Source organism: Tursiops truncatus, chromosome 5, assembly GCF_011762595.2.
Source record: "Tursiops truncatus isolate mTurTru1 chromosome 5, mTurTru1.mat.Y, whole genome shotgun sequence".
In the NCBI taxonomy this organism is placed as follows: Eukaryota; Metazoa; Chordata; class Mammalia; order Artiodactyla; family Delphinidae; genus Tursiops; species Tursiops truncatus.
Genome location: NC_047038.1, coordinates 128,735,563 through 128,760,681, shown reverse-complemented (window position 1 = coordinate 128,760,681; position 25,119 = coordinate 128,735,563). Strand labels below are relative to the sequence as shown.

The 25,119-nt window shown below is 39.1% G+C and overlaps 1 protein-coding gene and 1 long non-coding RNA gene across 4 annotated transcripts in view; one reads left to right on the top strand and one right to left on the bottom strand.

Moving 5' to 3' along the window:
• The window catches only part of SNCA (synuclein alpha), a 131,794-nt gene extending 123,545 nt beyond the window's left edge, over window positions 1-8,249 (bottom strand). The window contains exons 1-2 of one of the 3 annotated variants that reach the window (XM_073805590.1): window positions 8,110-8,249; window positions 6,493-6,638 (exon numbers count right to left, since the gene is read on the bottom strand). In XM_073805590.1, the coding sequence (XP_073661691.1) occupies window positions 6,493-6,613 (121 nt within the window). In that variant the 5' untranslated portion in view covers window positions 6,614-6,638; window positions 8,110-8,249. Of the gene's footprint in view, window positions 1-6,492; window positions 6,639-7,743; window positions 8,063-8,109 lie in introns of those variants that run through there. The other 2 variants (XM_019926419.3, XM_073805591.1) reach the window with 2 other exon arrangements.
• A 2,175-nt stretch (window positions 8,250-10,424) lies between these two features.
• On the top strand, window positions 10,425-15,842 carry LOC109548533 (uncharacterized). The gene is made up of 4 exons (XR_004526773.2): window positions 10,425-10,624; window positions 11,402-11,544; window positions 11,740-11,848; window positions 15,479-15,842. It is a non-coding gene; the product is annotated as an uncharacterized lncRNA (long non-coding RNA).
• Window positions 15,843-25,119: the final 9,277 nt, after the last annotated feature.

Genomic DNA, 25,119 nt, shown 5'->3' with positions numbered 1-25,119 from the left:
ACCCACCTGCCACTCCTCGAACCCCTTATTTCAAAAAATGACTAGTAAAAAAATTTTTAACAGTTGGCCTGTGGTCTTTCCTCTCTACCTCAGTTATAACTGATAATTTGGTCTTTGGCTAAATCACGGAATGTATCCTGAATTAAGATATGTGAAAGTCTTGATGAGGTTGCTTAAACCAATGAACTTTTTTTGCTGTCATAATTGTTCATTAGTATATGTTATTGATGATTAACCTTTAATTGATGAATAATCTGTAATTGAAAAGATATAGCTACCAAATAGGTGTCAAGTGGCTATGTGACTAGTAACATGGATGGATGGATGGATGGATGGATGGATGGATGGATGGATAGATAGATAGATAGATAGATAGATAGATAGGTAGGTAGATAGGTAGGTAGATCTCATAATAGATACAGTTGAACGGACACTAGATCTGATGGCTTCCCTGAGCTGAGGTGGCCCACACCCATTCCCCTCTTGTCTGTCAGGACTTCACAAAGCTACAGAGTGGAGAAGGTCAGAAGTCATGCCTCATCTTTGCAAGGACTCAGTTATGCTATTTTGCATGTTATGTTGACGATCTGAATACGGTGGAGGTGAAGCCTATTGTGACTTGGGAGTTTGATATCAATCCACAGTCTTGACAACTGCTACTTCCTGAGCAGAATGTCACTGGAAGGGTTTTGAAGATTTACCTTGCCTTTACTGTTACAATACTTGACATTCTATAAAAAGAACCACTTTTTTTTTTTGCTTTTGAATTTGACTCTTAATTTATAATTTCTAAGCTATTTGATTGAGAAATTTTTTGTCCATTAAATTGAAGTAGGTTGATTGAAAATTTATGTACAAAGATATCACAAAAGGAGAAAAAAAATCACAAAAATAACACTGATTCTTTTTTTTTTTTTTTTTGCAGTACGTGGGCCTCTCACTGTTGTGGCCTCTCCCATTGCGGAACACAGGCTCCGGACGCGCAGGCTCAGCGGCCATGGCTCACGGGCTCAGCCGCTCCGCGGCATGTGGGATCTTCCTGGACCAGGGCACGAACCCGTGTCCCCTGCATCAGCAGGTGGACTCTCAACCACTGCGCCACCAGGGAAGCCCCAACACTGATTCTTATGGTGATTCTTCAATTAGTTAAAAGATAGTTGTCAAAAGCATAATATTGTAAAGGAATGAGGTTACTTTTTTCATGAGGCTTAGGAAAAACGTGTGCCAAACTTCTTCAGCCATAAGTGAAATTAGAAAAATTTCCTTAGGCATTTCTAATCTTTCAAGCTACTTACTGATAATAGTTCTTGTAATGAAGGACGAAACAATAGAAAGAAAATATATTGACAAAGTAATTATTCTGTTAGAGAGTTTATTTGACAGTAATAACCATGGCTCCTATATATAAAAGTGTGCTTTAGAAAAATTCTCAATGAAATATTAACAAATCAAACCCAACAATGTATAAAAAGAATTATATACCACAGTCAAATGGGATGTATCATAGGTATGAAAGGCTGGTTCAGCATTTGAAAGTCAATTAAGTAATTCATCACATCAGCAGGCTCAAAAAGACAAATGACATGATCACATTAATAGATGCAGAAAGAGCATCTGACAAAATCCAACACTTATTTGTGATAAAAAAAAAAAAACTCCAGTCAACTAGAAATAGTGGGGAACTTTCTCAACTTGATAAAGAATCTCTACCAAAAAAGCTACAGCTAACATCATACTTCATGGTGAGACACTAGAAGCTTTCCTACTAAGACCAAGAACAAAGCAAGAATATCCCCTTTCACCACTTCTTTCAACATCATACAGGAAGCCCTAGCTAATGCAATAAAACAAGGAAATATAAGGTATCAGACTGGGAAAGAAGAAATAAAACTGTCAAGAATCAACAAAAAAAATCTCCTGGAGCTAATAAGTTACTACAGAGAGCTTGCAGGATACAAAGTTAAAAAGTCAATCACCTTCCTATCTACCAGTAATGAACAAGTAGAATTTGAAATTAAAAACACAATACCATCGAACATTAGCACCAAAAAAATACAACGCCTGCATATAAATTCAACAGAATATATACAAGATCTATATGAGAAAAACTACAAGGCCCTGATACCAAAATCAAAGAACTATATAAATGGAGAGCTAGCTATTCCATGTTCATAGATAAAAGATACAATATTATCAAGATGTCAGCTCTTCCCAACTTGATTTATAGTTCAATGTAATCTTAACCAAAATCCCAGCAAGTTATTTTGTGAATGTTGACAAACTGATTCTAAAGTTTGTGTGGAGAGGCAAAAGGCCAAAAATAGCCAAAATGGTAATGAAGAACAAAATTAGAGGACTGACACTAGCAAACTTCAAGACCTACTACAAAGCTGCAGTAATCAAGGCAATGTGATATTGGTAAAAGAATAAACAAATAGATCAAGGGAACAGAAAAGAGAGCCCAGAAATACACCGACAGAAATATAATCAGTGGAGTTTTGACAAAGGAAAAAAGGCAATAAAATGGAGCAAAGACAGTCTTTTTTTTGTGGTACGCGGGCCTCTCACTGTTGTGGCCCCTCCCGTTGTGGAGCACAGGCTCCGGACGCGCAGGCTCAGCGGCCATGGCTCACGAGCCCAGCTGCTCCACGGCATGTGGGATCTTCCCAGGATCTTCCCAGACCGGGGCATGAACCTGTGTCCCCTGCATCGGCAGGCAGACTCTCAACCACTGCGCCACCAGGGAAGCCCGCAAAGACAGTCTTTTAAACAAACGGTGCTAGAACAACTGGACATCTACATGCAAAAAATCATTTTATACACCAACTTTACACCCTTCACAAACAAAAAACCCAGTGTATATCATAGCCTTAAATGTAAAATGTGAAACTATAAAACTCCTAGAAGATCACATAGGAAAAAATCTACATAACCTTGAGTATGGCAATGACATTTTAGCTATAACACCAAAGACACGCTTCATGAAATAAATCATTAATAAGCCGGAACTCATTTAAATTAAAAACATCTGTGAAAGACAATGTCAAGAGAATGAGAAAACAATCTACAGACAGGAAAATATTCATGAAAGATATATCTGAAAAAGAACTGTTATCCAAAATAGACAAAGAACTCTTAAAAATCAACAAGAAAGCAAATAACCTGGCTAAAAAATGGGCCAAAGATCTTAACAGACACCTCATCAAACAAGATGTGCAGATGGCAGAGAAGCATTTGAAAAGATGCTCCACATCCTATGTCATCAGGGAAATGCAGATTAAAATAACAATGAGATGCCACTACACATGTATTAGCATGGCCAAAATGCAGAACACTGACAACATCAAATATTGCTCTAGAGCAACAGGAACTGTCATTAATTGCTGGTGGGAATGCAAAATGGTGCAGCCCCTGCAGAAGACAGTTTGATGGTTCCTTTAAAAACTAAACATATTTTTACCATATGACCCAGAAACTGTGCTCCTTGGTATTTACCCAAAGGACCTGAAAACTTATGTCCACACAAAAACCTGCACAGCAGATTTATTCATAAGAGCCAAAACTTGGAAGCAACCAGGTGTAGCCATTAAAAGACACGGAAGAACTTTAAATGCATACTATTAAGTGAAAGAAGCCAATCTGAACAAACTACATGTGATTCCAATGATACGACATTTTGGAAAAGGTAAAACTATGGAAAGAAAAAGATCAGTGGTGGGCTGGGGGACACTGAAAATATTCTATAAGATATTATAATGATGAATACATATCATGATACATTTGTCCAAACTCACAGAATATATTATACCAAGAGCAAACCCGAATGGAAACTATGGACTTCGGATGATTATCATGTGTCAGTGTAGGTCCACCAGCTGTAACAAATGTACCATCTAGTGAAGGATGTTGGTAATGGGAGGGGCTATGAATGTATGGGGGGAGGGGGTACGTGGGAAACCTCTGTACCTTCTTCTCAATTTCTGTGTTAACTTAAAAACTGCTATAAAAAATAAAGTCTTTAATTTTTTAAAAGTATGTATTATTATTCGTATGTTCTGCTTTATTATGACATTCTCACAAAAACTCTGCAAGGTAGTTGCATTTATCCAAATCATATTTTTACATATGAGGAAAGTGATGCTCAGATATGTTAAGTTACTTCCCCAGTATCCTAGAGGTAATAAGTGGTGTAGCCTGGAGTGGAATTTAAGTTTGACGCCAAATCTATGTTTCTTTCTCCTTTATCAGGAGTCAGCAAACTACAGCCTATGAGCCAGATAAGCTCCCCAGCTGTTTTAGTAAGTAATGTTTTATTGGAACATAGCCACCCTAATTATCGCCTATGGCTGCTTTCACACTGTAAGAGCAAAGTTGAGCAGATGAAACATATATCACAGCCTAAAATATTCACTATCTACCCCTTTACAGAAAAAGCTTGCCAACACCTGAACTATATTACTATGTCTTCACATGGTCACTCTTCATCCTGTATTTGTATTCAACTTTTAATTGACTTTAAAACATAACTGATAGTTTATAGAATGCACCTTGTTTTAAATACCAAAATAAACACTGAAGATGATTTTTAAAAAACACGTGTCACATAAACAAATTAAAACTTCATATAATAATCTCAGAACAAATAACAGAATTAATCTCTAAAAAGTAAAATAATTTTATTTGCCCAAACTCATAGTTGACAATGAAAACAAATACAACGCTTTCCAGATGATAATCCTGCTTATTACCTGGAAAACTGCAATGTATTAACTTAATATTCAGTATTTTCTGGTCTCCTTACAAACTAATAAAGTGGATATTATCATACTAAAAGAATCTTTAAAGTTAGTAAGTTATAAAGTAACTGAAATCAAAGAATAGTTGCAAGCATGCACTTGCACAACTTGGAAAACTGAGGACAAATATAAAGATATTGATTATCTGCATGTCACTGATTCAGTATCCCAAATTCCATCTGAAAAGATATAATCGCACTTCACAAAAAAACTTGAAGTTAACTCATCAATTTTTTCCCTCTTGTAACATCTTTTAATCCAATGAAAATATGTTTTGAAGTAAAGAGTAATTTAACTAGAGATTTGTGGTAAGATTAAGCCAACATAAAGAGTCTACGAACAGTGAGAAAAAAATATGAGAAGGATTCATAAAAATCATTCCAAGTATAACTTTTCTCCAGCCCATCGATGTTGGAGAGACGGTGTAGCTTTCTTTCACCCCACAGACACAGGCAGAGTATTCTAAATACGCCATCCTCCACTTTATTGCTCATCCTTCGGCTACTGTTGCTACAACTGCCACCAGAGAATGTGGCAGAGCTCAGAGGAGAAAGAGGAGAGGCAGAATGGGCAGTGGGTAAGTGTATGCGTGTGTGTGCGCATGTGTCTATCCCTATGCATGAGCGTGTGCCTACTTCTTCCCCAAAGAGTTTGAGGTGATTTGTAAAATAACACCCAACCTAACACAGTTCAAGAGAGTCAGGGTCTGTAAGAATACTCCAAGGTGGGAATTTATAAACAAGTAGAAATAATAAGCATCAATCTCATCATTTATTGTGTGTATCGCTTGACACACAAATGAAATATATAAATGTCTCGGAGATATCAGCAGCCTTCAACCACTTTCCTGAGCTTAGTCCCCGGCTTACCAAGTGGTAGCAAGAAGTAACTCCACCAAAGACTTTTTTGTCCTTTCCTTTCTAGGGCCACAGAAGGTCTGTCTTTACATATCTCAAGGTCATATCAAAGTCTTATTTTTAAATTAGAATACACTGAAATTAGCATATATTATACATGATGATAAAAGAAATCAAAGGCCCATGGACGAGTCTGATTCTTAAAATAGTCTCGATTATTTTTTAAGACTGAGTTTGAAAAACTGTCCTCGGAGCTATAGTTACTTATGCATAGAAACATTCATTTTAAAAAAGAAACCAAGTCCTAAGTATTATTGCAAAACTAAATGATCTGGAAAAACAAAATAGCCCCACTTTTTACTATAGCCCAAACACACACACATTTACCTACCTACACATACCTCTGATTCAGTCCATCATTTTGACAAGTGAAGACGCAAAACTGAATCAAGCGGGAAACACCAGCATTTAAAACATCAGTCAGGGCTTCCCCGGTGGCGCAGTGGTTGAGAATCTGCCTGCTAATGCAGGGGACACGGGTTCGAGCCCTGGTCTGGGAGGATCCCACATGCCGCGGAGCAACTGGGCCCGTGAGCCACAACTACTGAGCCTGCGTGTCTGGAGCCTGTGCTCCGCAACAAGAGAGGCCGCGATAGAGAGAGGCCCGCGCACCGCGATGAAGAGTGGCCCCCGCTTGCCACAACTAGAGAAAGCCCTCGCACAGAAACGAAGACCCAACACAGCAAAAATAAATTAAATAAATAAATAAATAAAACATCAGTCATCCTAACGCCATCAGTCATAAATAAATAACGAAGTGACACTTGGGTCTTACCTACCTACGTAGAGAACACCCTCTTTTGTCTTTTCTGCTGCTTCTGCTACACCCTGCTTGGTTTTTTCAGCAGCGGCCACGACTCCCTCCTTGGCCTTTGAAAGTCCTTTCATGAATACATCCATGGCTAATGAATTCCTTTACACCGCACTGGAGAACACAAAATACACTTTGAGAACTTTTGGGTAAAACAAAACGAAATTAGAACCACCCAAGGTAAAAACCACTGAAAGATCAGTAGACTCCCCAAAAGTGTGGGATTCTTTTAAGTGTACCTCCATTTCCACCATCGGACAAAGCAGCCTTTTTTTTTTTTAGCTTTTGCATTAAAAATTTAGCATCTCCCATCCATCTTGGCTGGTAAAAGTCTAGCCGCCTAAACATGGATTAGGATGAATCATCTCAGCTGTTCTTACAGCCCTTCCGAAGTGGAATTACATGAAAAGATGGACCCCTCTTTTAACTTCCCAGGGTCCAAAGGGTAACAGTAGAACTTAGAAGTGCGTTTAGAAGACAGGTTACAGGAAAGGTAAAGGGAGCTGGGGGCACGGGGTCAGGGACACTCTTAAAATAAATCCCCGAAGGCGGCTAACAGGTCAAACGTGACGAGGGCAAGGGAGGGAACTACTCACTCTGGGTGTGGCTGAACCTCAGCGCCCCCCGCACTCGCCCTAATCCACCCCACCACGCACCCTGCCCTCGGCCATCTACCCTGCGCAAGCAGGCGCGCGTTCACACCCGCGGGCAGTCTCGGGATGCGCGCCAGCTCCCTGAGGGGGCGTTCTCCGCGCGCCGATCCCGCCAGCCACCCGGCGCCCGCACCTGTTAACCCCTTACCACCTGCTGGCTTGCCCGCTTTGCTCTTCCGTTTAATGATTTGCCAAGCATAGCTTGTTTACTTAACAAGAGAGAACGGGCTGCGGGATTTAAGGAAAGCGGAAAATAAAAGTTGAATACTCATACTCCACCGAGCATCCTCGCCTTTCCCAAAGAAACAGCTTACCCCTGAGAAGCCGGACCTCTCAGCCTTTGAGGACAAGACGCGGGGAGTACCGGAAGCAGAAGGAAAGCCAGGTGGATTTACTTTCCGCAAGCTCACCATTAGGTATAAGAACCCACCTCCGGGAGAGACTCGACTACGGCGGGTCCTCACTGCAGCACCAACCCCGCCTCCCGGGCGTTCGCAATGACTCTTCTCCCACCAGGTTTTCTCCATGATTTCCCAAGCTGCCCGTTTAGATCCACAGGTACTTACCTGATTCCCTCGACTCCTCAGAACTCGGATTCTTCCCCCACCCGCACTTTTAAAAAATGTAAAACAATTCCCAAATATTATTTAAGTGGGAGGAGAGAGGATGAAGAGCGCACAGGAAGGGTGGAGGTGGCACCAGAAGAGGGATGGTCCCCAGAGGAGGCGGCTGTCAGCATAACCGTGCGAGGAGAGGCTGGGGGCGTGGGACGCCAACCCGCGAACCCGGCGTCGAATTGCCACTCCCCGTCCCCCGCACGGGAGGATTCGAGAGAAGAAGACAGAAGGTCTCAAGGGAAGGCAGGGAAAAGAGCGCCAAGGACGCGCAAGGCGGGGCTCGGTCCCCGGGTCAGCTCGAAGGCCGGCACACACCTCACCCCGCGTGGCCGCGCGCGCTCGCTCGCCCCCTCTCCTTCTCCTCCTCCCGGTCCTTCCGTCTCCTCCTCTTCCTCGTCCTTTTCTCCTCCGCTCACCGCCCCCGCAGCTGATTTGTCAGCTCCTCTCCCCGCCCCTCTCCCGGCGCTCGCCGCTTTCCCCGCCGCGTGCTCTTCACTCCTCTTCTCGGCTGGGGATGGGCCGTGGAGGAAGGCTGGCCCTCCAGCTCCGGCAGCCCGCCAGGTCCTGGGAGACGGGAAGGTGGGGGTGTTCTGGGGCTCACTTCAAGTCACGGGGGCTCTTGCGGAGATTCGGAGCGGTTAGGCTTGGACTGATGTCTCTCCCTCTTTCCCATCCCCCCCTTCCCAGTCTCCGCCTTTCCCTCTGGTTCCTCACGGGGACCCCCACGTCAGAACCGGCCTGGGGAAGTGGAAGTCTGGGCGATCGACCACCAAAGATAGAGCCAGTCTCTCGGGGAGCTGCTGAAGGAGACAGGCAGCATAGGAAGGGTGCTCCCATCGGCACTGCCAAGAGCATGTTTCCCTCGGATCGCTGAAATTTGATTAATGGTCGTAGGACACAACGTTAACGATGCTTTTGTTTAAAGAGCCTCCAGATGTACGTTTGCTCTTAACCTCTCATGAGCCCGAAATGGGCTCGCGGGTGGAGAGAAGACGAGTAAAGAAGAGTTACAGGTTGAAGAGGCAAGAGGAGGCGCGTCAAATCCTCTTCCCACCCCCACCCTCACCATTTTCTTTTCCACCAACCAGCGGCTGCCAGACGCTGATTTTCCCATCAGTGGAACGAGGAAGGAATAGTCTCCCCAGCCGTCGAAACCAAGCGGCTGTAAGGCTTTTCGTTCTCAGAGTGGAATTTACTTTCCAGATTCAAGGGCCTGGCTGGAAGAGACAAATCCAGCGTGACTGAGTCTCCTGACCCAGCAGATCCAATTTCTTCCGCCCCTTCTGCAAAGGGAGATGCTACACACCACTCACCTTTCCGACTTCTGATTCCCGTTGTCCTCGGTGCTGACACGCTACCGCATCCCACACACAGACACACAGGCAGACACTCGCACGGGTTTCAAGACAATTTTTGCATTGCTTAATTGGAAGGAGCTGGAGGGAAAACAGGTGTTCTGGATCACACCGGAATGGAGACCCAAGAGCCTCCCCGTAACAGATCTGCCTCTGCTTTCTTTGCCTGGAATGGGAGGATGCTTTTAGAACTGGAAGGGGAAAAGAAGTCTTTGCTGTATGTTTTGTTTGTGTTGTGTTTATTTTTTGTAAGAAAAAAAAAAAGCTTTCTCTGATCCTTGCACTCACATTCTGAAATGGGAGTAAAAAGGAATTTAAATCTACAAAACAGCCATTTGAAACCAAAAGAGACTGGGAGCAAGTATATTTGTTGCTTAAACAACTCCTTGCACTATCCGTGGGCGCATTTGAAAAGTAGCCTTTCCAAAACGCTTATATTTTGTTTCCTTGGGATCAGAGAAAGTAGGTTAAACTTGGGAGTTGGATTGCTTTCTGGCTTTGAGAGCTTGAACAAGTTATGTCCTTCTTCTTCTGTTCGGTTTTCTCTTGTGAAGGGAGATGAACCAAAATGATCCCTCTTTTTTCAACTTTTTATTATGGGAAATGTTCAAACATATACAAAAGTAGAGAGAATAAAGAACTCTCAGTGGAATATCACCCAACTTCCACTATTTTCCAATGCATGATTCATCTATATTCTCATCCACTCCCCATTTTTACCACAACTCCCTTCCCCCATTTTTCTTTACTAAATCCCCCAAATTGCATATATCTTTTCATCTGTAAGCAATTAAGCATGCATCCATAAAATATAAGAACTATTTTTAAATAAACACAATAATGTTTCGATGGCCTTTTATAAAATATAAGTAAAATTTACATGCAGTGGTATGCTCATCTCTTTATAGTGTTCCTTTAGATCAGTTTTGAAAAACATATGCATTAGTGTTATCCTCACCATTTTGAAGAAATAAAACATTTTCATCCCCCAGCAAGTTCCCTCACGCCCCTTTTAGTTGTACATATTGTAGAATTTCATAAAAATAAGACCATACATTATGAACATTTTTTTTGTATGTCTCTGGCTCCTTTCACTCAGCCTAATACAATACCTGTGAAGTTCATTCATGTTGTTGCATGAATCAAGTTTCGTTTTATTGCTTCCGAATGTTTTTTATTACTGCCAATAATAAATGTTTTCCATTGTGACCCATCACAACTAGTTATTTAATATAAATATTTGATGAATATTTAATATTCAATTATATGACCTATTTATAGGTTAACAGGGACCTCCTTGAGAAGTCAAAGGGGTGAGTAAAGTGACAGATATTTTAGGCCCTGTGCAGACCAATGAGAGATTTTCGAGCGGTTTTTACATTTTTGTGCTTCTTATAGGTATGATTCCACACCTTTATGTGGTACATTATGCTTGGCAAAGGACTAATGTATGATCATTTAATCATAACAAGTGGGTAAGTTAAGTTTTATTATGTATCTTTTGTAGACAGAGAATCTGAAGCTCAAAGAATTTTGGTAAAATGCAGAAATTGCATAGCTCTTAAGTGGCAAAGCTGAGATAGTCCAGCAGGAACTGTTCCAAAAGGCACAATTGTCTCCTGAACTGGCAGTAATCTCTAGAACCTTGCAGATTGGGCACGGCATAGGGTGGGAGGTAAAAAGTGGGACCCAGTTCTGTTAGAAATAGCATTTGAATTTGGAGGTGACAATGGAAATCAAGGAGAACTTATGTTCTAAAACACTGCATTCATATTTGAAATGTTGCCATTTCTATATTGGTAATTATAGAGGAAGATGATTCCATCACCCACAAAAAAGAAAAATTATAAAATAATTTTTTGTCATTTAAAATTTTAAGTCTATATTTTACTCCTTTTTTTCTTACCTTTCAAAACTCTTCACATTAGCATTATTATTTTTTTAACATCTTTCTTAGAGTATAATTGCTTTACAATGGTGTGTTAGTTTCTGCTTTAAAACAAAGTGAATCAGTTATACATTTACATATGTCCCCGTATCTCTTCCCTCTTGCGTACTCCTCTTTTCATCTCTTAAAGTGCCTTGAACAAGTAAGCATTCAATAAACTTTTAATTACTGGTGATATTAATAGTGACATTTCTTATATTCTACCTGTATTCTCTTAGCCCAGCATTCCTAAGGAGGCAGAACTACTCAAGGGCAAAGAAGGGAACCGAAAGTTAATAGATATTTTTTTCCTTTTCATCATTAGGTGACAACATAGCCTTGAGAAAATCTGTAACTGTTTGAATATAACTTTAAAATTCAAACTACAAAAAAACCAAATTAACTCATTGAATGGCCTGTACCTCATAAGGAATATGGAAGGATAACCTATTGGGAGGCATTACTGATGTGCGTATTTTGTTAATGACTACACTCATGTTTGTTTTTCTCTTTGACAAATGAAATCTAAATATTTTGCTACTTTTTAATAGGATTGTTTTATCTGAGTTTAATAGAGTAATTTAGCTAAAGATTAACAGTCTATGAAATGCATGATTAACCTAGGCTCTCTTTATCTTCCCCATAAAACAACTGATTTTTTAGGTGTGCCACGTGCTAAGCTTGAGCTGCAAAGTGGAACGACATGAAAAATACGGAAGCTTCCCGTGACCATATACTAAAGGAAGGATAAGAATTGATTTAATGTGTTTAAGTAAGGAAAATACAATCTTTACTGTCTTTGAATAATATTCCATGTTTGTGGTGAAACACAAGGAGCAATGTAATGTGGATTCTTGGGCCTCTTGTTTCTCACTCTCTGTCTGCACCTTCCTCTCATCTTCAGTAGATGTAGGAAAACAGGAGGTAGTGAGATCTTGGTAGCCTTCTCTTGTCATTTCATGGTGGGCACAGAAGGGAAAGCCTAATGCATACAGTTGGGATGGCATTGTGTGTGATTTTGGAAAGGGGTTGCACTTGAGACAGGGTTACTCCAAAGAAATATGAAAAACAATAAAGAGGACATATAGGGTTCAGAGAAGATTATTTAATTTGACCCCACGGTCAAACTTCATGTTGTTTCTGCGATACCCCGTGCAGCAAAAAATAATGGACATTTATTCCAGCACGATGTATTTATCATACTTATTAACACTGTAGTATATCCTCAATAATGTCGAATGACCATAATTTGTAACCACAAGAAGGTGCCATGTGAAAGATGTAAAATTCAACTGGGCATCATTTTAAATATCCTTGTGGCTTTTGGTGCTAAGAATATTAAGACATGCAAGATTCTATGGTTAAAGCCTTTCAAGCTAGGTAGAAAAGATGTTTAAATATTGGGGGATCCAAAAGTTCAAATAGATGGCCAACAGGCACATGAACAAATGCTCAACATCACTAATTATTAGAGAAATGCAACTCGAAACCACAATGAGGTACCATCTCACACTGGTCAGAATGGCCATCATCAAAAAGTGTATAAATAATAAATGCTGGAGAGAGTGTGGAGAAAAGGGAACCCTCCTACCCTGTTGGTGGGAATGTATATTGGTGCAGCCACTATGGAAAACAGTATGGAGGTTCCTTTAAAAACTAAAAATAGAGTTGCCATATGATCCAACAATTCCAGTTTTGGGCATATATCCAGAAAAGACGAAAACACTAATTTGAAAAGATACACACACCCCAGTGTTCATAGCAGCAATATTTACAATAGCCAAGGCGTGGAAGCAGCCCGAATGTCCATCAACATATACATACAATGGAATACTACTCAGTCATAAAAATGAATGAAATAATGCCATTTGCAGCAACGTGGATGGACCTAGAGAGTATCATACTAAGTAAGTCAGACAGAGATAAATATCATATAATATCACTTATATGTGGACTCTAAAACAAGGATGCAAATCAACTTATTTATGAAACAGAAATAGACTCGCAGACATAGAAAATGAACTTATGGTTATCAAAGGGGAAAGGCAGAGGGAGGGATAAATTGGGAATTTGAGATTAACATATACACACTACTATATATAAAATAGATTTTAAAAAACAAGGATCTACTGTATAGCACAGGGAACTATATTCAATATCATGTAATAATCTATAATGGAAAAGGAATCCGAAAAAGAATATATATTTTTTTGGGCTTCCCTGGTGGCGCAGTGGTTGAGAGTCCGCCTGCCGATGCAGGGGACACAAGTTCGTGCCCCAGTCCGGGAAGATCCCACATGCCGCGGGGCGGCTGGGCCCGTGAGCCATGGCCGCTGAGCCTGCGCGTCCGGAGCCTGCGCTCCGCAACGGAAGAGGCCGCAACAGTGAGGCCAGCAAAGCGCAAAAAAAAAAAAAAAAAAAAAAAAGAATATATATATTCTAAATCACTTTGCTGTAGACCTGAAACATTGTAAATCAACTATACTTCAATTTAAAATTTTTTTTAATTAAAAATGAAACCAACAAAAAAATTCAAATAACTTTAATATTTGAAGGGAAAACATATTTATGAACTCAAGAAGTGAGTAAGCATGGTAGACTTCAGAAAGTAGAGGAACTGGGTACAGGTTAAATGCAGGGACTGATCTAGGCTCTACTACTTGGTAGCAGGACTGAGAGCAAGTATCCCAATTCTCTAACCTCTAATTTTCGTATCTGTAAAATGGGGATGACATCTCGTGTGATTGCTGTAAGGAATAAATAATATGCTTTTTAGGAAAGAACCAAGCACAGTGGAATTTCTCCATACAAGTAGCAATTATTGTTATCTAGCCTCTATATTTTAGGGTGCCCTAGGAAACACTTTTTTCCTTGCAGAAGTTTTCAACATTATTACCAGCCCTCCCCAACCTCCCTTCCCACCACAACACGCCCGAGGTATCTGATGCCTCCCCATCAATAACTTTGCCTTACTATGGCAAGGAAAACATTTCCAACCAGGGATGGAAGTTGTGGGGAGATGAGAGTGTGGGGAGTCTAGAGACATTGATAGAGGTCATTAGCAGAAAATCTGCCAATATCTCTTTTCTCTCCTTAATGTGTAGATTACAGTAACAACATCACTCATGGCAATTTGCTTCAGGAGCCTGCAAAAATAGAGAAATAGAAATATATCACTGTCTTTATTGATAGTTTTACATTCTTGGAACCTGGTTTCTTTAAAGGGGTGGTGGCAGAGTTCTGTTTGAATTATGTTAATTTTCTAAGGGAGAAAAATAAAATGCTACAACAAATGGTGTTCCAAGTTTGCCAGACTCATTGTGACACCAACCCTGAAGGCTTCAGAATGAATATCCGATTCAGAGATAAACTCAGCCTCTCATGTTCCAGCTGAGTGAAGAATGGACAGACTGATGGGACAGTGACAGATCGACTTATACTTTTCAACAGCATCTGTGTGCAGAAAGGCACAAAATAAATGGATGAAGAAACGTTTCAGGAAAATTTATAATGTTTTCGTATGATGTGTTAAACTGACGTTTTTTGGGGGTTTTTTGTGTGTTTTTTTTTTTTTGCGGTACGCGGGCCTCTCACTGTTGTGGCCTCTACCGTTTGCGGAGCACAGGCTCCGGACGCGCAGGCTCAGTGGCCATGGCTCATGGGCCCAGCCGCTCCGCGGCATGTGGGATCCTCCCAGACCGGGGCACGAACCCGCGTCCCCTGCATCGGCAGGCGGACTCTCAACCACTGCGCCACCAGGGAAGCCCTAAACAAGTTTTAATGCCTTCATAAACAGAGAAATCATAACAAATTAGCAAAAGGACTATGTTTCTTATAATACCATAATTATCAAGGCATCTGATGTACCTTCCTCCGTAGGTAATTTAACAGTATGAAGTGACATTTAAGAAATTTTCTTCAACACTATATAAAAAGCACATCACTAATGTTTTGAAAGCTAGTTATCCCACCTAAAATTGGAAATTTATATTATTAAGAAAGACAAGAAAATAAGAAATTATTTCTTAATGGTTACTTGATAAGTACGTTAACATCAAAACATATCCGTGTAAATAAACACACAGTTGTAATATCATTTTGCCTAAATATATTACACTGTATCATGTATTTAATCATCTATTTTTAATTTATTTTTATTAATATAACGAGTTTTTTTCTATTATCTTCACAAAAGTAGGACAAGAACTTATCTATATATTCAGTCTAATAATTTTTTCATATATAAAGTATTATGAATGAGTTCCTTTTAAATCAACTTCTCTGTGGTAAACAATGATTGTTCGTTAAGTCACAGATTCTTTTCTGAGCCTATTTCCATTTAAATTCCCCTTAACTTTCCTCCTTAAAATATTGGACTAAATGCTTTCTGTTTCTTTTTTAGATCAGGATAAGAAGAACCTCCAAGTAATCAGGTTACCACAAAAAAGGATTTTTTAAATAGTACTGGCTATTAAACTTATGAAAATGATTAAAAAACAAAGTTGTGTATTTTTATTTTACATTACCAACATTTAAAGTGCAGAAATAGACTGCCTAAATATGTAAATGTCCAATTTCTACAGGAAATCTAGATGTTTCATAGATATGTCTTCAAATACATGTCTAAGAAAGAAAAAAATAATATTCAGACATCTTCACATAATGTAATCATCAAAAAGGAAAAACTGATTTATATTAAAAAATCTAACTGATATTACTCAAATGTGTATGGCTGATTTTCAAGTAAGGAAATAGCATATACTTACAAGATCATCAAGACGTAGACAAAAAAAATATAATACACAAACACATACACACATATACACATAATGCAGATGTTATATACAGTAAAGAAAGAATAGTAGTCAAGTTATTTGCCAGGTGCTTTCAATATAAAAGGGACCTCTGTTTACATAACTGTTTACAAACTAGGACATTACATAAACTGTAATGTCTTAGTTTATCTCTGTATGAGAGTCTTTAGCAACAATCAATTAATTGAGAATTCAATCTTCTTGATCATCTTGGATTATGGTCTTAACCTGTAGGAAACATTTAAATAATTAAAAAACACTCTCAAGATATGTTAAAAATCAATGGATTGCCATGACAGGACAGACTGAAATGATAGTCTATAAATATAATTCTCCTTTATTTTTTGTTGTTACATGAAAAGTATATGCTCATTAAAGTACACAAATGCATATAAGAAAAAGGAAAAAAATAAAATATCAGTATGTCCAGCAACATGAGATAACCTGTTGACTCTCCTATTAAAAATTACCTTTTATGGGCTTCCCTGGTGGCGCAGTGGTTGAGAGTCCGCCTGCCGATGCAGGGGATACGGGTTCGTGCCCCGGTCCGGGAAGATCCCACATGCCGCGGAGCGGCTGGGCCCGTGAGCCATGGCTGCTGAGCCTGCGCGTCCAGAGCCTGTGCTCCGCCACGGGAGAGGCCACAACAGTGAGAGGCCCGCGTCACTTACTCTTTATGTGATATGTCACATAAAGAGTAAAGAGTAAGGTCACTTACTCTTTATGTGATATGTAACACAACTAGTAAACGATGAGCCGTGTTGTCTCCATATTCTTTCTTCTTAAGCAGCACACAATGCAGCCCCAAATGCTTGTGGCTGACCTTTTTCTCTGCTTGCTCTTTGCTCTTGAAAAGATAAGGGTTATCTGTACCAACCTCACAACTTGGTGAAAATGGATTGAAATAATATATATAAATAATTATTTTGATGGTATGTGAAAGAACTGATTCTACTTAACTTATACAGCATATTCTAGGGGAAAAAAAAAAACAGGCTAATCAATCATTTTACTGCTCTTCTCCTGAGACAAATGCTGCATATGGTGAAATATTGCTTGCAGAAGTGAGAGACAGATTTTAGTTCTGGACATAGAAGAGCTACTAACTTTAGGAAAAAGACAATGAGGTTATAAAAACTTTTCCAGTTAAGCAGAAAAACACCAAGACAAAGGTCAAGCAACAATTTTTTTTTTTTTTACTTAGAAGCAAAGGAGAATTAGCCCAAGAGTATATTACTAATTTCTCAAAATAATTTATTTAAAACCATTCAATTTTATTGTCTGTAAAATTAAAACTTTAAGAAGTGATTGGCATCAAGAAGTGAAGCTGAAGGAGGTAGAGTCAGCCATTCATAACATATACATAGTACATGCTGTTGTATTTTAAACTAGATATCTAAGGAAGTTTGAAAATTTGAAACAAGTTAGAAGAGCCAAAAGTTGTCAGAGATGAAAATATTTAAAGACATTAAAAATTATTTTGTCCAAGACAATTCTCTTCCCTTCCCTATCATTAAAGTCAGCTCTATTAGAATAGCTTCCCCCAAAATCTATCAAATTGCATCAGTACTGCCAGCTGCATCTTGGGAGCCATCAATTGAAACAGCTGAACAGCTTTCAACGTTGTTTGTATATATACAATATCTAGTTAATAATCATATATATATGTCTGTAATTTAAAGAGTTGTTTAACATTAAGTGTATTTGAAATACACTGTTTTTCTTCAGGAAATTTAAAATCTTGACTGAGAATATTGCCAGTGGTGAGGGTCCCCTATCTTTATTACAAAGCTATGGGATGCATGTTGCAATGGTACACAGAGACTTATCTGAACATGCGCAGAGTTTCTCAGGCATCTTTTATTATCATGGCCTAAAAATGACCCAGCAGAGTGGCAGAGGAGAGCAGTAGCGAAGCAAGGCAAGTGCTTCTCTCCATTGGGGAAAGGGTCAGAATCTGCGAGACTGCTCTCCAAGGAGAAATGTCTAGATAAAGTCACTTTTCCCTATCAGAGAGGAGCATGCCCTTTAACTCCTACCCAAACAAGAGGACACTGCAGAATATGTATTCTATTGATTCCTGCTTATAGTAACTAATTAATAACATCCATGGAATTATTTTTTACATGATATTTTTTTCTATTAAAGCATTGGCTTTTTGGCCTGGATGATGTATACCCTCATGATTACTATAATCCTACTTCTCAAGATTTCTTCCACATCGTTCCTCTCCCCAGGAAAAAGTGAATTTAACACCTTTCTGAGTAGAGCTTAATTGCGTAGAAAGACTGTTATACCTTTTAGAGTGCTAATTAGAGATGCTAATAATATGACAGGTCTCATCTAAAATCCTTTCGAATTATTCTATCAGTGCTAGAATGGCGTTGAACTTCTGCACGCTTGCCAGATATGAAAATTTACTTTTTCTATGGATTTAGGGAAGGCATCATGAAGAAATTTCCCATATGTGAACTGTGTATTCTGATTGACATATTGAGACCTTTGATGAAGGTAAAGAGCAATACAGAAATCTCTCTCTGAATACATAGAGGATAGAATGCAGAAGCTTTACATAATTAGCCAGCCTGTCATTCAGTCAGGATTTTTCTTTCCCTCTTTTCACCCTAACCTTTCTCTCTTTCAGTTTTGTCTTTTTATTTCTCATGACTTTCTCTTTCTAAAATACTGGTCTTCATTTACCAAGGCACTAAAAACGAGTAGAATTAATATCCCAAGTGTTATGGGCTGAATCATGTCCCTCCCAAACTTGGATGTTGAAGTCTTAACCTCCAGCACTTCAGAATATGACTGTAGTTGGAAACAGCATCTCGAGAGAGGTAACTAAGTTTAAATGAGGTCATTGAAGTGGGCTTGATCCAATATAACTGGTGGCCTTATTAGAAGATGAGGTTAGGATACAAACACACACAGAGGGAATACACTGTGAGGACACCGGAGGAAGACAGCCAGCTATAAGCCAAGGGGAGAGACCTGAGCTGGAACCAACCCTTCTGACACATCGATCTCAGACTTCTAGCCCCAGAAAAATGAGAAATAAATTTCTGTTATTTAAGCCACCCACTCTGTGGCACTTCGTTACGGTAGCTCTAGATAGCATACTTCAGAATGCCAGTCATATTTTCAAATAAAACTACGTAGCTACACAATGAGCCTTGTCATCATACTTTTCCCAGGAAATCTGAAGTCTGTAGAAACTATGGGACTGGCCCGAGATTAACCAACCAGTATCACCCCAGTGGATGATGTGGAGGCTGTAATTTTCCTACACGTACTAATCCCTTCGTCTACTCTTTCATAATTAAATATGCCAGGGAATAAAATACATAGAATTAGCACCAGCGCATCTCCTCCTTCATAAGTGCTTGTGTTGTATTTTACAGGCTTCAGAGGGTGGAGAACAAAATCTGGGGGTAAAGAACAAAAACTGGCACTATGAATATTTTAAAATAAATATGCAAAATAAGAATAAATATTTTAAAATAAATATTTTAAAATAAACCAAAACTAATGTTTCAAAGCTTGAATTGAAGGCTCTAAAACCGTTCTATCCAATATCATATGACATCGTTTCAGCTCTCATTCTTAAAAAAGGTGTGGTGGACAGGTTAACCTAAAAAGCATTGGTGTTTAGGACTGAGAATTTGAAGAACTGAATTATAATCAGGTTATAAAGAATGTATTGTCTGATTTCACCACCCTTATTATAACCAGCTGGAAGGTCAAAAGCATCCATTAGCTCTTAAACTTTCTAGCCTGTAGGACTTTCATTTCCAAACTGTCCAGACAATTCAATAGAAGGTGTGCATGTTCACTGCTAAATAGGATGACAGAGAGCATCATTTATATTCTAAGGCATTCATCTTTTACATGTATTTTTCTGGGCTGAAGTTCTGATTGTGGACCTATGTGTTACTAAATATTCAGTTCATACAATGGCTATTTATTGAACAAATGAGACCCACTCTTTCATTTATCTTTGGTGCCTGGCATATGTGTCCAGGGGAAGGATCCAGGAGGTCCCCAAGCACTTCTTCACCCCTTGATTTCCAGTTTACAGGATTCAGTCTCTCCTTGGATTCCAATGTTTCCTTTTGCAGGAAACTGTCCACTTACCCAAGGGAATCCTGCCAGGGACCAGGGTTCTGCTTTGATTTTGACAGTACTTATCTTGAAAACCTGGCAATTTGCTCCAGAAGCTTCCTAAAGGCAGACTGCTGCATTTGTGAGATGACTTAAATGTTATTTTAATTTTGATCCAAAATATTATTCAAAAAATTATCAGGGAAATGCAAATAAAAACGAGATAACACCTCACACATGTCAGTATGGCTATCATCAAAAAGTTTACAAATGCGGGCTTCCCTGGTGGCGCAGTGGTTGAGAGTCCGCCTGCCGATGCAGGGGACGCAGGTTTGTGCCCCGGTCCAGGAAGATCCCACACACGGCTGGGCCCGTGAGCCATGGCCGATGAGCCTGCACGTCCGGAACCTGTGCTCCGCAACCGGAGGGGCCACAACAGTGAGAGGCCCGCGTACCGCAAAAAAAAAAAAAAAAAAAAAAGTTTACAAATGCTGGAGAAGATGTGGACAAAAGGGAACCCTTGTACACTGTTGGTGGGAATGCCAATTGGTGCAGCCACTATGGAAAACAGTATGGAGGGTCCTCAAAAAACTAAAAATAGAACTGCCATATGAGCCAGCAATTCCAATCCTGGGTATATCTGGAAAAAAATAAAAACACTAATTTGAAAGTATGCCTGCACCCCAATGGTCACAGCAGCACTATTTGCAAAAGCCAAAATTTGGAAGCAACCCGTGTCCATCAACAGACAAATAAATAAGATGTGGTGTGTGTGTGTGTGTGTGTGTGTGTGTGTGTATCAGAATATTACTCAGTCATAAAAAATAGTGAAATACTGTCATTAGCAGCAACATGGATGGGCCTAGAGAATATTATGCTTAGTGAAATAAGTCAGACAAAGAAAGACAAATACTGTATGATATCACTTACATGTAGAATCTAATAAATAACACGAATGTATATGCAAAAGAGAAACAGGCTCACAGATATAGAAAACAACCTAGTGGTTACCAACGGGGGAACAAATTAGGGGTATGGGATTAAGATATACAAACGACTATGTACAAAATAGATAAGCAACAAGGATATATTGTAAAGCAGAGGTAATTATACCTATTATCTTCTAATAATTTTAATGGACTATAATCTATAGAGCCCATTGAATCACTGTGCTGTGCACCTGAAATTAATATAATATTGTAAATCAATTATACTTCAATAAAAATATTGTATCATTCTAGTTTGGCTATTTAAAATTTTCATTAGAATAAGATTGGTTCAGGCATTTAATTCTTTCCCTTTTCTTATCCAGTTTTCTACTTTACTCTTTTTTATTATTCTTACTCTCCTATTAATAAAACAAACTTATCCAGATGATAAAATTGTTTATTTTTATCGGGTAAAGAAACATCAGAATAGTAAAGAACAACTTTGAAGCACTCACTCATCTTTCTTCATTCTTTTTACCTGGATGTTGGATTGTTTATTTCCCAGACTCAGTTCTGCAGCTGTCAATCCTGACAAAAACACTTTTCAAAGACAGAATTATTGGAAACGCTGAAAAGAAAATGAAAATGTGACAGCTGCCATCCAGTAGGGTGTAGATCCATGTATTCCTTGGGAAAACTTAGAATACTCTTGGTTATTGTGTTAATTTTATACTATATTTCTCAAATTTCCTGTCCTTCCAACCGTGATAGAATGTGCTTTGTGTTCCGCTATGTATATTCAGTGACAAAATTGTGACTCAAGTGAAACTTTAAAATAAATTCAGCCTCATAGGTGCTAAAAAGAGACACCAGGAACAGAGACGATTACAGAAGCAGGAAAAATGTTGGCAACATGAAGGGCTAGTTGCTTTATATACTAAAAGCATATATTTATGTGCCTAATCAAATCACTATCACATTTTCCAGCACTGGATGCAGTAGATAGAGGAGCTTGATTTCAACACTGCGCAGATTCAGGATACAGGACTCTGCTGTATGAATAAATACCAAAGCAAAGTATTTGTGCAGAGGATGATAATAATAATAATTAATAACAATAGTTTATAATAATAAATTGTTCATCATTTTACAGAGTCTTCAAAGAAGGTACATCTTATTAATGAATATTTGTAGAGTTTTGATAAAAAAGCAATAATTTATCAGAACTAATGCTGACTTTAGCACTACCTCCTCGTATTTGGGTAATCAATTGAACAGATGATGAAAATTCAACAGTTCTCTGATTGTATTTAAATCAAGATATTTAACATTGAATTGAAAATTATACGACAACACTGTTTTCCATGAATACCAGACACTCAATTCTTTGTTGATGGAGTATTACAAACAAAGCACATATTAATACCTGGGTAACTAAATTTGCTGGAAAAAAGTGATGATAAGAAAGATTTTGCTAAACTTATGAAGTGTCACTCTGCCAGTTACAAAGCTACTGCCGTTAAGTCCAAGTTTATGTTTCCTTTCTTTTTTCTCTGGTACTGGGGCTAGGATCCACAGATCACGGTCCCTTGCCTGATGACTTTCTGCTTGGATTCTGCCAAATGGGGACCTTATAGGCAGAGCAGATGCAGGGGAGAAGAGATTTGACCCTTCTTACTTGATGCTGTCGTCAGTGTCACCCAACTCCAGCCATCTTCGTTCATTCCAGCAGCAGCAATCGGTCCTCATCTCTAGCTTTGTTCTTAATTTCCAGAACCAACCTCATTGCTCCCCTCTGGGTTTCCAGGACCAGGAGGGCAGCACCCTCTCCTCAGATGTCTGAGGCCCTACAATGAGGGACTCTTCTCCTGGGCTTCTGACTTTTCAGAACCAGCCACTAGGCAGTGCTTCCTCCTGATGGGTTTGATTTCCTCAAGGGTCTGATCGCAGCTCTGAGCTCCTGTGATGCCAGCACAAGCCTGGCGGCACCATCTCCTCAGAAGCGTGAATGCCACCTCGACAGGAGGCCTGCTTTCAGATTTTAGGTTCCCATAACTCCAAACTCGGGCCTTTGTGGCCCCAGTCTCGGGGGCGATACCTGCTTCTTGCACTCAGCAATCTTTGTGCTATCCTATTATGTCCTTTTTCAGTCCTTCAATACAATTTAACCAATTCTTATATTAAATATCCTCTGTTGAAAACTGACTATTGTTCCCATTTTCCTGACTAAAACTTTATCGATCTACTGAGTGATTTAGGTAAAACAAAGTTAAGATTATTCTGATCTAGTGAAAATAAAATTATAGAAGAGTTTACAAAAAGTTTATCTTAGGAACATAAAAAACAGATGGAATAAACAAAGTTTTTAGGTTATTGGTCTTATCTGATACCTAAAATAATTAATATTAGACATTAATTAATCAAATGCACAATAATATTTTAGTGTTTTTTAAATGTTATTTTTGTAGTTCTTTCAATGAGGCAAGAAAAAGCCATCTTTAGTCTCTGCCTCAGTAACTGATTTAAAAATTTGAATTAGGAGGATATGAACAAAAAAGTTTAATTCTTTTAGAACTGCTCAGTGGAAATTCTGCTTAAACGTATTGATGTATAGAATTCTGTTTTACTATTCCTGCACAAAAGTCTGAAAACTAACGCTCTCACTATCTAGTATAGCACAGTCAATGCACAAGGATAATTTGACTGAAAACGTGTTTTCTCCAAATCACAGATTTAAAAAAAAACTTGAGATAGTTTCCTGCCTTTCCCTATCTGGATGTAAAACAAACAAAATGTACAGATTAAGAACTCACCACCTCTCATAGGGAAAAAGAGAAGGGATAGTATTTCTTGAACACGCATTGACCGCAGGCAATATTCTCATTGCTTCATTATAGCACTTAACCCTCACATTAAATTTTGAGGTATGAATCATTAGTCCCTTTCTTTCTTTTACTTGGAACATGAGGAAACTGAGTCCTTAGAGGGCTTCAAGTAACAGCCCCGGATCTGAAGCAGATCTCCTGCCTCCAATCCCAGTGCTTTTTCTATGAATGCATTTCTAGCCTGGTTGGTACTTAGCACAGTTATGACATGAAACTGTGAGTCCAATTTGTAGTTGCCAACATGAGTCACTTCTCTGTTACATAACGTTTTCAGAATGCACCAAGTTATCACACTGTTATCCCAGGGGCATTCCCCATCTCCCTCCCACTTCCTCCCTTTTCTCCCCTCTTGCTTCTCCTCTTTATTCATTTCTCAAATGCTTGTTTTTAAGATCTGTGAAAAGCTCAAGAGTTGCTTTCCTACTAATGTATAGTCATTTTTTTAAATCATGTAACATATAGCTTTGAAATATATCTGTATATCTGTAAGTGTATGTGGACATATAAATATACACGCGTGTATATAAGTACATGTGTTTACGGTGATGAGTAGGAATTCATAACAACGGTCATAATTTCCTCAGCTATATTCGTTTCCTAAATGGCTGGTCTCACAGTAGATCCATTTGCTTTTTTAACTGGCATACAGTCTAAATTAAAGTACATGCTTACATTAAGAATACCAAATTAGGGTCTTCCCTGGTGGCGCAGTGGTTGAGAGTCCGCCTGCCAATGCAGGGGACACGGGTTCGTGCCCCGGTCCGGGAAGATCCCACATGCCGCGGAGCGGCTGGGCCCGTGAGCCATGGCCGCTGAGCCTGCACGTCCGGAGCCTGTGCTCCACAACGGGAGAGGCCACAACAGTGAGAGGCCCGCGTACCACAAAAAAAAAAAAAAAAAAAAGAATACCAAATTAAATCCTCATTTGTGTTTGACATTTCATTTAGTATCAATCTTTGAGAAAAATTTTAACTCATACTCTTTTCAGAAACAGTCAAGTATATTAATACATAGGTCTAATGTTTCTTTGAACTGACTTTAGTAATTTAATAGAGCCCTTGCTCGAATGTTTCAGTTGTATCACATATTTGTTGTTGTCCTTCTGTAAGACAACAAATTACTTTTTATTGTTTATTGACAAAACACTTGAACTTTTAAAATTCTTGAACTGCGTCCTCAGTTCTTTATTTTAAAAACATTGTAGTGTTTTTTCATCTGATTTCACATTTTAACTTTCAGAGCTAGCAGGTGTTAAAAATCTCAAAGTGGCAAGAGGAGATCTGACATGCATTAACACTCAGTGTTTACTTCAGA